A 14,315-nucleotide genomic window follows, 5' to 3' on the forward strand; every position below is an offset into this window, starting at 1 on the left:
CACTGCTGTTGTATCCTACTGACTCACCTGCCAGTGAGGAGCCACCACAGGGAGGCCTTTGTCCTACTCCTCCCGCCGAACACTCCAGCCCGTAGGAGTACGTTCAATGACCAATATCACCCTCCCGTCCGGCTTCCCTACCCCGAACACGAGCCAATTGTGTTCACATAGACACCCGTCAAAGCCGAGTGTATCGCGGTGGATTTGAACCCACTACCTCCGTGTTGGTGGTCAGGCACTTTACCACTGCCCCAAACCAGCGTCCGTTTTGTTTTACTTCAGTGGTTCTCAACCTTTTCAGGCAGAGACACTTCCAAAATAAACATATTTGAACTGGGGTCCCCCCAACCTGACAGGCTCTTGGAATTGTAGGAGTTGAGGCATTACATTTTGTTTGACTCTGTTCCACAGTTAAATGTAATAATGTAATAATGCACTCACTGATTTAGATTCTGGTTACTTACTCTTATTTTGTGATTACCGGTATATAACACACACTGTTACAATTACAGATCCAATCATTGCACTTTCAACAGCATTACGGTCCTCGCAGTGTGATCTATGTTCTTGTCTGTCTTGTCAGTACTCTCTGATGGACCTGCTGTCCAAGATGGTGGCAGGACAGCCCCAGTTTGTGCGCTGCATCAAGCCCAACAACGACCGGCACGCCAACAAGTTTGACCGAGAGAAGGTTCTGGTTCAGCTGCGCTACACCGGAGTCCTGGAGACGGCCAAGATCCGGCGGCAGGGCTACTCTCACCGCATCGTGTTCAATAATTTCATCAAGAGGTCAGCAGGGCTCTATCTGCTGAAATCAGGTCACATTCGGTGTCCCGTCTAAATACAGAAATAAAGTAAAGAAAGAAAGAAAAGAAAATGGTTTAAGTGTCTGGTATAAGTATTCATTGGATCACATCCAGGTACTACATCTTGGCTTTCCGGGCCCATGAAGAGCCATCCGTGAGTCCAGAGACGTGTGCTGCTATTCTGGAGAAGTCCAGGCTGGAGAACTGGGCCATGGGGAAAACCAAAGTAGGTCCCTTTATGATGCACTCAAATATGGGTTCATTCGTTTAATTAGCCCATTCAGACCTGGATGGATGTTGTTATACGTACCTTTCAATCTGAGAAAGCATTTGTGTCATTTTAGATATCGTTGCTGTCGGGCAGAATCTTTGTAAATGAATGCTCTACTTGATCATACTACAGCATCACACAAAAGTAGCATATAGCTTATGGATCTTCTTTAGTGCTTTTGAATTTGAATCCTGAAAAGTAACAATTGTGGACATGGGAGTTCCACCCGACGGAGACGATGATTAGAATCAGGCGGATACAAGATGTTTTGATGATGATTTTATTTAAGTCTTTCAGAAAACGTAGAATAGGATTTGGAAGGTGTTTTTTTAGAATAGGCCTCTCAGGTCAAAATGGATTAATGCATTTTTCACGTATTTTTGGTGACTGCTGATCGATCACTATAGCTGCCTAAGAAATGCAAACAAATGGTGTTGCGAAATAGTTGTTCTCTGTGGCGGTCGTTTCCTCAGGTGTTCCTGAAGTATTACCACGTAGAACATCTAAATCTCATGGTGAAACGGAACACGGAGCGCATCGTCCTGGTCCAGGCGTACGTGCATGGCTGGCTGGGGGTCAAGCGCTACCGCCGACTGCTGGAGGAGAGAGCCCACAGTGCACGGGTGTTGCAGTCAGGTCGGTGACATTATGCCATTCGGAATGCTCGCCACAAAACACACTCGACCCCCCTTTGTTTTTCTGCGGACCGCTCGCCCCCCCGGCGGTTCTTTTATTATTATATTTGTTTTTCCGAGGTTAAGGTTATAGGAATAAGGTCGGGTTTAGGCATAGTTTTACTGAGGTTACGTTTCGGAATATGGTTAGATTTAGGCATAGTTTTACTGAGATTTTGTTTAGGAATTAGCTTAGGTTTAGGGCATATAGTTTTACTGAGGTTACGTTTAGGTTTAAGGCATAGTTGTACTAAGTTTAGGAATAAGGTTAGGTTTAGTTTTACTGAGGTTACGTTTAGGAATACCTGGTGGCGACTGTTCCAAGGTCACCGGATTTGAACGGAGGCGAGAGTGTTTTGGGACGAGCGTTCTTGTATGCAGCATGACATCCTGTTATGAATGTTGTTTACAAATAAACATTAAAGTCGGTGTGAAATGGCTTTTTCGGTCATTTTATTTTGAAGTTTCAGTCTGAAACGGAAGCCTGTGTGCTTCTGAGCAATCAGAGTGTCGCATCCCTTCAGTCTATGGGACGTAGCTCTGCTATACATCCACAACGCGTTTGTTTACAAGTGAGGCACAGACGGCCAGCAAAGAATGTTTGCTACCATGTGGCTTATTATTATTTATTTATTTTAAGATTTGTTTTTGTCTTTTGTGCCTTTATTGATAGTTACAGTGAAGACGGACAGGAAAGAGGAATAGAGAGAAGGGGAGAGACAGGCAGCAAAGGTCGTCATGAACGGGACTCGAACACACACGCGCTATCAGGCCAGAGCCTATATGTGGCATGCGCCTGGACCGCTAGGCCAACGGGCACCCCCACGTGGCTTATTTCTTACCTAAAATGTTTTCAGATACATATGTTAGCGTGCTGATTAAGAAAAAGAGTAATACACTGTCTGGATGTTATCTTGAATTGATTAAAAACGGATTTAATAGTTCTGTATTTAAAATCAGCTGTGCATTTGGAAAAACGTGCAGCAATGGGAATCAAACGGGTGAATGAAATCAAGATTCTTCGGGCCGCGTTTTGCCATCACGCACCACGTTTTAGTTCAAAGGAAGTAATTCAAATTGGCTTTTTATCGACTTTTGATATAAAAATAAATACACAAAAATGGAAAATGTCCTTTTCTATTGTTAGGTATGCCCATGATGACCACGGATATGCTCTAAAAGTGTGAAAAACGTATTTTTAATTTCATTACTTCTTTAAGTTCATAATTTATCTCCCTGTGTTTCTGCCATCAGCCTACAGAGGACATAAGGTTCGGAAGAAATCTGCCGATGACAATAGCAAAGCAAAGCTCGAGACCATCATCATTCAACTGCAGGCTGGTATGTACGACAAATTAGGATGAGTTAACCAGAGAACCCCAGATTATTGAGTAACATATTGCTTTCTTCTCTCTTGTCGCCCTATTAAGTCTGTCGAAGCTACCTTGCTAGACAGAAATACAAGGAGTTAGTGGAGGAGAAGAATAAGGCTGCAACCAAGATTCAGGCTCGCTACAGAGGGAACAAGGACAGGAAGAGCTTCAACAGAAAACGGTAAGCAAAAGCTTGAATCCATAAAACATTGGAATTAACACAGATACACTTTAGCGTAAACACTTTATTTAAAGATAGTTGGTGTAACTGTTAGCTATACTGTTCTTGTTACCACAAAGGTATTAGAGGACTGGTATGTATAGAAGAAGAAAACTCGGACACTGAATTACAGGCTGCAGGCAAATACTGTGACCTGATGAAGATGTATTGACATCGAAACGTTATTTGCATGCACCCTGTAAATACAGAAGCCTTTTAATTGTCTACTTCTTGCTACTTCTATACATACCAGTCCCACTCCTGAGATACACTGGACCAGCCTGCATTTGGCTTAAGGTGCGGTGGAACCCCTTTGTTCCACCGCAAAAGGGTGGAACAAATGAAGACTCATTTTAGCATTACTATTCCAGTTAGCATGGCGATTCAGACACAAGACAAAGTTTAATTCACTCATTCTGACTCTAGAGATGCCAAACAGAAGGACAACGAGGAGACAGATGTCAGAGGAAAAGAAGCAGAGGCGGCAAGAGAAGCGGAGGAGTTAAGTGGAGCAGAGCAATGCACCCCTGCCGCCGTGGACACCGGAGCGAGCAACAAGGGTGACGATGAAATGGCCGCCGTGGTCCCTCAGAGCGACCAGAATGCAGCCGGAGCCCAGGTAGACGTATCGCAGGCCGTGGCAGAGGCCTGCGAGGAGAGCGGTCAGGAGCCTACCGCCATGGAAGAGGGGACAGTAGTGGTAGGTGAGGGGGTCGAGGCTGGGGAAGAAGAGGAGGAAGAGAATACATTAGAAGAAGAGCAGGGGGGAGACAACAGTGATGACACGCAGGTGCCCGACGACGAGGACAATTCGGAGGCGATCAAGGAGATCGAGGATGAAGAGGCTCCGGTCGGAGAGTCCGGACGAGGCAGAGAAGAGGGTGACAACGTCGAGGCGGAAAGCGGAGAGGGTGCAGCTGAAGACGAAACCAAGGCGGCCACCGTTCTGCAAAGTAACTTCAGGGGGCACAAGGAGAGAAAGAGGTTGGAGGAAGAGGGCAAGATCCCTGCCAGAAAAACAAAAGAGAAGAGTCCTCCCGCCGGAGAGGAAGACGCACCAATGGTCGAAGTTCTGTCTGAGGAGCTATGCAGCGGGGAGACAGCAGAACAAGAAGCAGCAAATGATCCTCAAGAAACGACAGACATTCCTGCAAGCGGGGAGACTTTGGACGATGCGGAAGAGGCAAAAGCAGCGACGGTCCTTCAGAGTAACTTCCGTGGCCACAAGGAACGCAAGCGACTCGAGGAAGAAGGGAAAATACCCAAGAAAACGAAGCCGAGCAAAGACACCGTGGCCGAACCTGCTCCTCCAGTGGAGGAGCAGGTTATACAGGAAGAGGAGGAGCCAGTGGCAGAGCTCCGAACAGAGCAATCCGCCGAGGGCCAGGAGGGTGAGGGGGATGGGGACGAAGAGAAAGCTGCCACTGTCCTTCAAAGCCAATTCAGAGGCCACAGAGACAGGAAGAAGTTCAAAGCCGAAAGAGAAGCAAGAAATAACAAGGAGATAGAAGCAATGGACACAATTCCAAGTGTTGCGGAGGAGGAGGAAACGATGGACAATGAGAAGCCCCCGGACACTAACAACCATGCGGAAGCCGAAAGAGAAGTAAGGAATGCAGAGGAAGAAGCAGTGGACATGGTTCCAAGCGCCGATGTGAACGTCGGAATGGAAACTAAAAACAACGAGGAGGAAGCAGTCGACACGGTTGCAAGTGTCGTGGAGGAGGAAACGGTAGATGACACGAAGCCCCTGGAGCTGGACGATGTGGTGATAGAGCGCAAAGGTGAGACGGACGCCGACGGGGAACGGTTGGAGCAGGAGCAGGCGGCTGTGAAGATCCAGAGCAAGTTCAGGGGCAATAAGGACCGGAAGGAGTTGAAGACCAGCCAAAACAGAGCTCTGAGTGAAGCCGAAGAGACGGAAACATTCTCCAACGAAGTAAATGACATTTAAAGCACCTCATGTGTATTCATATAATCATTAATGTGTAATACCAATTCAATCCCTGCTATTGTTGTTGTTGTTTATTAGCTTTATTGTTTTGGTTTTACATTCCACAGATTGCACAAACTTCGGAGGACTTAAACGCCGTTCAACAGAAGCTCAATGATATAATCCTGGCTCACCAATTAAATCCTGAGACCAACTTTTTGTTTGTAAAAGGACCTGCAGTCAATGGCCTTGCTCCCACGTCTAACCAATCAGGTAAGATAAGTGCAACTGGCTCTTCAAAGTCTAACTTCTATCTATGGCTTCAAACAAACCTACATAAAGTAACTGTCCTATATTGGTGCATAATGTCTGACTATCAGAGCAGGACATGGAATCCTTTCCAGTCTAAATCATTTTGAGAGTCATTGAGCCATTCAACACATTGTCTGAAACGTTGACAAAAAACAATTGTCTACGTTTGTGGAAATTAGAAAGGTTAGTGCAATTGATAGGCCTTGAAAAGCATTGGCATAATCTGCCGCATAGGCAAAATCAAAGTTCAGTGTGAGCGCGCCCTTAGACCTGTTACACCTATAGGTTGTTATACTCTTAATTTTTGTTTATCCGCCTCATTTTAGTTGTTGTTTATCTCTTATCCCCATATTCAATCTTTTTTCTTTCTTTTTCGTAAATGAAGGTGATCATACTACAGCATCACACAAAAGAGTAAAAGTAGCAGTTCTTCACGCAGCGTTAAATAGTAAATGGTGCATTTATATAGCGCCTTTATCCAAGGCGCTTTACATAGATTGTGCATTACATTCACCCGTTCACACACACATTCATACACCGATGGCGGAGGAAACCATGCAAGGCACCAACCAGCACACCAGGAGCAATTAGGGGTTCAGTTTCTTGCTCAAGGACACTTCGACACAAACTCTGGGGGAGCCCGGGTTCGAACAGGCAACCTTGCGGTTACCATCCAACCACTCTACCCCTGAGCCACCGCCGCCGCGTTTTGAGCCTCTAGATCTGCAACTTTTGCTATTTTTGAATGTGAATCGTGAAAGGTAAAGGCCTATTCATACTACAGTTTGAAGTGATAAGGTGACCACAGAAAATTACAACATGACATGATCACACCACCGTGGTAAGTGACTCATCGCTCACCCAATCACCTTATCACCTAAAACTGTATGTATAAATAGGCCTTTAATAACAATTTTGGACACCCGACAGAGACGATATACTGTATATCAACATATTTATTTTTGAGGGGGTTTAATGTTTGTCTTTCCTAGACAAACATTAAAAACGCCATTAACAATGGACAGAGTTTAATGTTTGTTTTGTCACTAACACAAACATTACATGCCATTAACAATGAACAGAGTTTAATGTTTGTTTTTTCTGTCACTAAGCAAATCGGCACATGATGTAATGTTATGATATTGCGATGATGTAAGATGATAATGGTTGGTAAAGTGCCCCTCACTTCACACGGGTGTGATGTTTATTTTATTTTTGGACGTTTTTCTGAAAACATTTAGAAGGTGTTTTTAGAATCAGCCTCAGGTCTGTTTTTATCCTCCTATATTGCTTGTTATGTGTATGAAATACACAGAATAAAGCACATATGTTAGGTTTCTTTTCTTTTCTTATGATGCTTGATAGTATCAGAAAACCCTGCGGATGTCAAGTTCCAAAGGAAAACTCGTTATACGATTTGTCATCAAAAGAATCCCTCATCTTATTCCCTCAGCTTTGTGAATGTATAGTTCATTAGATTTTCACTGGTGATATGTGTAATTGCTTTGGGCGGGTTGTGAGCACCGTTGCCAGATTTTGTGAGATAAATAAGCAGCCAGGTCTATGAAAACAAAGCCCAAAAGAAGTGATTATAGGCTACATGATCACTTTAAACTACAAGCTCACAACGGAACGCTATTTTCTAAAATATCTTGAAAAGAAAACGGGACATATTTGGAATATATTTGAAACATTTCTTTCAGATGGGGGCTGGGAAGAAATACATTTGGGGGTCCTTGACATGCAAATGTTTGAGAACTGGTTTAAACAAAATTAAAAAAGCACCACGCACGCTGCAGACCGTACAAATGAGCAATAACCCAGAGTCTCCCGAGAGGAGGGGAGGAAGAGAGACTCGATAGGACAGATTAAACGACAACAACTACGACAGTGACACAGACGCAGAGAAGGCTTCCTTGACTCAAATACACCAGAGTAAGGCCAAGTGTGGACAAGAACGGACACATGCACACCGCACAGACGAACAGTCTGGTGAGACGTAGGAGGGCACTAGGCAGGAGGCAAACCATAGTCCTAGAGACCTCTCAGTGCCTGCTATCCCCCAAGAACACACAAGGCAGAGAGAGCTTCCTGTTAGTTCTGGCAGGAGAGAAAGGACAGTGGGCGTGTCCGCGGGGGATGCCCTGGGCGCGGCGGTCGCTGGGGTGTGGCCAGCACTGGTTTGCTGCACCTGGCCGGCAGGTTTCGAACCACAGCCTGTTGGCCGGGTGTGGCCCTCTCTCCCGGTGCTGGTTGCGCCTCGGTGATGGCTGTGCACGGGGCGCCCCTTCATGGACTTGTCTATAGCTGGAAGCCTGGAGGAGAGGGGCAGTGACTTGGCCAATCACTGCTGACCCGCCAACTGGAGAGTGTAGTGGTTGAGGGTTGAAACACTCTAAGAAGGTTGGAGACCACCTGATGACCTCTCTTCCAGGCCAAGGCATCCATTAGAAATGGATTATATTCACATCTTTGATGTATTTACAAACTAAACACACTTTAAAAACAAGCCCAAAAAACCTGTAACCCGCAACTACCAATATTTACAAGCAACGTTACCAAGAATTAATGAAGTCGCTTATAATAAGCAGACATGGCAACACTGGTGGTGAGTGGTTGGAAGACAGCAGAGTGGAAGTTTAACACCACGTCGTTGTGCCAAATGGAGCTGACAGCTGAAAAACATATTTTGGTGCCTCTAGTCTAGACAACATAATGTAATGACTGTGTTAGCCATGATTGCTCTACACCACTTGTTCTCATGATGACTAGGACCTTTTGAGTTTTTTATTTGCAATATAGTCTAGTTTCCCAAAAAGCGGGTCGGGACCCATTTGTTGGTCAAGCACCGATTCGTATTGGTCACGACTCTCACGGAAATCACATTTTATTTTCCTAGTTACAAATATACAAATATATGTATTTATTTTAAAAGATGTTAAAAAAGTATAAATAATTGTATACATTTTAAAACAAATCTAAGAAATTCGATTTAGTAGTGAAAATAGTAGTGAAAATAGCCGATCTACAAGCTTACAACATCGCGCGAAGCGATCTATAGTACTATACTATACTATAATATGTGCACAATCTACAGGTATAGTATAGATCGTAGATCTGCTATTTTTACTCGTTTGGGTCCCGGGCAAACGACTAATCTCTCTTTTGGGTATCGAGCTGAAAGGTTTGGGAACCACTGGCCTAGTGTATATCAATGGTACACTTTTGCTGTTACGCATATTAATTATTCCAGATGTACCGATACATTTGTTTCCCTTCCCAATACCACCGATTCCGATCTCTATAATTGCATATCGGTCGACCGAATACAGATCTGATAGCAGTGTGTCATTAAAGAATCACACCCGTGTGAACTGAGTGGTGCAAGGTCTTATATAGCCTGATCAGCTGTGGTCTGACGTAATGTCAGTGACCATAGTAACCATGCTCATTCTTTTGAGGGACAGGTACACAAACACACACACACACGGGTACTAACAAAGCCAGTTGTTGGAGTGGTTTGCACCACTCAAAAAAAAATCTAGGACAGTGGTTCTCAAAGTGGGTCTCAGGGTTCCTTTAGGGCAGGGGTTCACAAATTTGGGGTCACAAATATTAGTGAAATACAAGGTCAAAATGTTTACTCGTGACACGAGGCCAAGGCGTTGTGAGCTTGTAGATCACATTATTTAAAAAATGTTTGCGTCTTTCTTATGACCAGTTTTTGGGGCCCCAGCAGAACATAATGTTCCATACATCTGGCCATATACAGTAATATGCCCTATTTCACATGTTGCCTGAGGTGGAAGTCTACAGACTCGTTGTGCTGTTACTGTATTTTTGTTTGTTTGTTTTTAGTTTTTTATAAAAACATTTGGTATCAAAAAAGTAGAATGAAAGTACTCAGTATGCAGAAGATTTTATTATTATTATTTTTTTTATAGCCATATTGGAGTTTCTCCATTAATGGAGCACAGCTGTACGTCCATCGTAAATTGCAGTGACAACAATAAGCATTACACGCATAATTTGTGACCTGCAAAATGAAAGAGTGGGGAATGTCGTTCAGACCGCTCTTCACGGGAAAGGTCGTTAAATGTTAATCACGTCTCACGTGCGCAGGTTGTCTTGCAATTATAACGGGAATTAATATGGTGGGATATCAAATTGCCCTCACTTCCTTGAGCAATACAGATATGACCTTTAGATAGACATGTTTGATAATAATCCAAACTTTTTTTTGTTGTTTCCATTTCACCTGATAGCTTCTGCATTTGATGGATGCCGTTGCAGTATTTTTATGGCCTGGCATGAACAGTGATTAATACAGAGCAAGAACCAAAGGTCGCTGTAATGTATTCATAATTGCAATAACGTTAGACATGCCCCCCCCCCCCCCCCCCCCCCAAGGGGAGAGGGGGGGGACATTGCTTGTGGAGTACATTGCTTGTGACAAACGTGATGGATTGCAACTCATACAATATGGGGAATATGTCATGCATGACGTACGCCCTGATGATTGTGTTGTCCAAACGTGGTATTGAACATCTTCATGTTCAATACCAGTGGTGGAAAAATATACTTTTTGACTTAAGTAAATGTATCAATACTGCAATGTAGAAATACTCATACTGTTGGTATGAAAATGTACCAAAAGTAGAAAGAAAGTGCTCATTATGCCGAAGGTCCCATTTCACAGGTTTTCAAATGTATAAAATGTTAAAAAATAATTGTAGTGGAATAAAAGTATAATATTTGACTCTGAGATGTAGTGGAGTAGAAGTAAAAGTACTGAAAATAGGAAATAATCCAGTAAGGTAAAAGAAGAAAAAAACCCTCAAAATTGTACAGTACAGTACAGTACAGTACAGTACAGTACAGTAAATGTACTTAGTTACTTTACACCACGGTTCAATACCATGATGGTGCCGGATAATGGGTCTGAGGTCATAGAGAGAGAGACGGAACACTTTGTGATGGTGACTGGCAGAGCTAGGGGTCATTCTGAATAATGTCCGTTTGACAATGCAAGCCACCAGAGGCCTAAGGTTTAAACTATACAGTATAGATCAGGGGCGGGCAACTTTGTTGATGGAGACCACTATAGTTCCACAGTTACTCCAGAGGGCCACGCGTCGCAGTGCGACACGTTTTGAGCTTGTAGATCTGCTATGTTTTGCTATAGGCCTATTGAATTTGCTATATTTGAATTGAAATCCTGAATATTTTGGGTATTATTTTTTGCTATTTTTGAATTGGAATCCTGAAAAGTTACATTTTTATCGTTATACTTATGTTAACTTTATTATGAACTTAAATGCAAAAACATTGGAAATAAAAAAAGACTAACATTTCAATACTAGCCATTAAGCTACTAATAATATTAGTAGCTTTAATTACTTCAGTCTATATTATAGACTGAAGTAATTAAAGCGGGTCATCATGTTTGCATGTTTAGAATTGTAACAGCTGAATTCAATAATATATCAGTTTATATTCACATTAAGTGACTGTGAGGACCGCATGTGGCCCCCGGGCCACCAGTTGCCCATGTATGCTATAGATATATAGAGGGCAGCTCAATAAGTACATTTGGGTCAAAAGGTCGCTGCGGTGCGGTTCACACTAGAGGGCTGCAACGGGAACGGGAGCCCGCGGGACCCAACGTAAATGTTGGCGGCGCGGGCGGTAGTGTGAACTTCACACTCAATAGGTTGTCTTATAACTCGAGTGGACATGTGGAATGACCTCGCAAAAACATTCTCAGTCTTTTTGGAACAACAAACAAATATAACTACCCAAATTAATTAATATCATACACAGTACTACTACTACTACTACTACAAAGATATCGTCATCTTTTGTTGGCTGTTTAAAAATGCTAATGAGCTAGCAGGTGGTTAATGGTGGTTACATGATACATGATCCCTTCCAGTCATACGGAAGAGGTCACCTTTGGAGTGAGAATGCGTTGACCAGACACATCTGATTTAGATATTTAGATATTTTAAAGAGTTTAATCCAGTGGTTTTTTACCTTTTCATGTCAAGGTCCGTTATTTGAGCCATGATGGACCACCATTTGATGACATTTATAACCTCTGACCCAAAACGAAAGAATATGTTGTTATCGTTGGATAAGATGTCCACAATTCCATGCTGTATTCATGTTGGTACCATAGGAGAAATAACAGACAAACGTTGATCAAAATAACAATTACACTCTTTTTACACACAATTTTACACTCTCAAGGGATAATGATACATGGGGGTCTATTTTGTTACCAACTCTCCATCATTTAGCTGGGGACCACCTGGAACCCCATCACGGACAACTGGTGGTCCCCGTACCACTGCATGGTTTCAATCAGTGGTTCCCAAACTTTTTCATGTCAAGGACCCCCAAAATGACACTCATTAGCCCACGGACCCCCATTTGAAATATATGCCAAGGACCCCCCATAAGAGAAGATTTTTAGTGATTTTCAACCATTTTCATTTCCCCCGGTTTGAACTGAATTAGGCTACGGAACCCTATTTAATGGCATTTCTCTCTGGGACCCCCCAATTTATATTGTAAAATCAATGTTAATTTAACTCTGATAGTATACAAATGGAACCCACGGGTCCGTTTGGTTCCATCCATTTGGTTCCATTTGTACACTGTCAGAGTTACATACCCTTAAGGGTCCATTTGGTTCCTAACTATCATTTAGCTGGGGAGCTCCCTCAAGGACCCCTGGGGGTCCCCGGACCCCACTTTGGGAACCACTGGTTTAAATGACAGAAAAGCGTTGACTTGTGGCAGATGTTTGTCACTGTCTCTCTCTTTGTCATCTTTCAGCAGATGCAAAAGTGTCGCGGACCCCACGCAGAACTCAGCAGCCCAAGACCCTCCACACGCCAGAGGACTCCACCTATTACAACCTGATTCATGTGAGTCCAATAGCAATTTAACATATTCACAGGGTGGGCCATTTTGCTCCAACATCATTCTTCAGGCAGGAGGGTATATGAAACAATTTCCCCTGTCTGGTTATGCTAGTGTGTGAATAGATTAAGGTCAATGTTGAATGATTTCAGATACAACAGCTATGCATTACTTACAGCTAAGAGGCAGGCGAGATGTTGTGACTATTTTCCTAGCTATTGGCATTTATAATGCATTATTGATTGTCCATATTTTTCTTAACTAAAGAACACATTTGAAAAAGACAACATTGTCAAGATTTCTTGATTGTGTTGTGTAGAGGCTGTGGTATATTCCAAAATAAATAGGAGTTAAGATATTCATGATGTACATTTTCAGCGCTTAATTATTTTGTCAATGATTTCAGCACACACTAGTGCAACGCAAACTATGCCTTTTCGCTGCACTCAAGGTTTGTTTGCCGTTTGTCCAACTGTAGTAGAGTTAGATCTAATAATCAGCCTAATCATATATAGGCAACTAATACATTATATAATACTGAAATAAGATGTCAACCATTTAGAACAGTGGTTCTCATCCTTTTTGGGCCGCGTCACCAGAAAATAATCATATTTGAACTGTCTGTCAAAAATCCCTTAAAAGTCCTTACATTGTCACTTCACTGTCACCTTGGGACCCCGCAAAATCATGTGGGGACCCCCCTGGGTGTCCTGGCCCACAGGTTTAGAACCACTGATTTAGATGAAGAGACTTCAAACACAAATTATTGTAGGTATACAAATTATTGTAACTTCAGGTAATGTGTTTTTGTTTTCAAATGTGTTTTTGGATCGCTCAAGTTTAATAATTAGGCTACCCTCAGCCCAATAATTGTGCTGTCTAGTAAAATGCCACAATTATTGGGTGTCTTTGATTGACACGTAATTTTGGATGTGTCTCTCCTCTCAGCGGTCGGTCCAGGAGGATAAGCGCCGGCCCAGGAAACAGGAGTAAGTATATGGCTTCTATTTTAACACATTAAAACCGCTGAAAGCATCGGTGTCACAATCAAACTTTTGACTGCCAATGACGAGATTCATTCCAAGGCTCACACCGCCAATGTGGTGTTTTCAGTGGTTTACGATAGAGGGCGCTCTTCTGCAGCCTGTGCATGATCCCAGGATTACCAAGCTTGTTTTGTTACTGTGTATATGATTTATAAAATGATTTTCTTCTCTGGTTTCTCTTGCTTTTTGGCAAAAACAAGCTATTCAACAAACAAATTATCGCGACGGCAAAGTAATTTTTTTCTCTGATTCTACGAGACTCTACCACGTCCTTTAAAGCGATCGGAGGGTGGATCATTGTAAAGAAGAATATTCTGTAATTTTTCAAAGGTTAGTGAAAACGCCCTGAATCTCTGGCAAGGGCAGCTAACGACTCGGGCCGCGGAAGGCGTTTGATTGCATATCAATTTGGGGGTCTCCTTGGCACAAACAGGTTTGAGAACCACTGATTTAGACAGCATTTGTAGAATTGGCCTCAGGTCTTATTGGGTTAACTTGGCAAAGGCTGGCACTCTGCCCTCCGTCCAGACAGTAGTGGTTGTGGGCGCTGTGCCAACCTGAGGACAGTCCATGTGTGTGGGTCTACGCCTAACGACCTGTGACATTACACAGCCACTATGAAATTAATTGGCTTAATCTTTCACCTCCTTTCCATACGATGAATAATGGACAATGAGTTCAGTGCTTGCTGCAATGACAAAGAGAAATAGTAATGATCTATCTAAGGTTGGGCATCCCAAGCCAATATTG

The 14,315-nt window shown here is 43.0% G+C and overlaps 1 protein-coding gene across 1 annotated transcript in view; it reads left to right on the forward strand.

Moving 5' to 3' along the window:
- Positions 1-14,315, forward strand: part of myo3a (myosin IIIA) — a gene marked incomplete at both ends in the record, with an annotated part of 53,810 nt that overhangs the window by 35,298 nt on the left and 4,197 nt on the right. The window contains 9 exons of the mRNA XM_079489326.1: positions 584-789; positions 921-1,032; positions 1,551-1,713; positions 3,006-3,092; positions 3,182-3,305; positions 3,771-5,283; positions 5,406-5,550; positions 12,433-12,524; positions 13,468-13,508. Of these exons, the coding sequence (XP_079345452.1) occupies positions 584-789; positions 921-1,032; positions 1,551-1,713; positions 3,006-3,092; positions 3,182-3,305; positions 3,771-5,283; positions 5,406-5,550; positions 12,433-12,524; positions 13,468-13,508 (2,483 nt within the window). The remainder of the gene's footprint in view (positions 1-583; positions 790-920; positions 1,033-1,550; positions 1,714-3,005; positions 3,093-3,181; positions 3,306-3,770; positions 5,284-5,405; positions 5,551-12,432; positions 12,525-13,467; positions 13,509-14,315) is intronic.

The sequence above is a fragment of the Electrona antarctica genome (assembly GCF_951216825.1).
Source record: "Electrona antarctica genome assembly, chromosome: 20".
Taxonomy (NCBI): domain Eukaryota; kingdom Metazoa; phylum Chordata; class Actinopteri; order Myctophiformes; family Myctophidae; genus Electrona; species Electrona antarctica.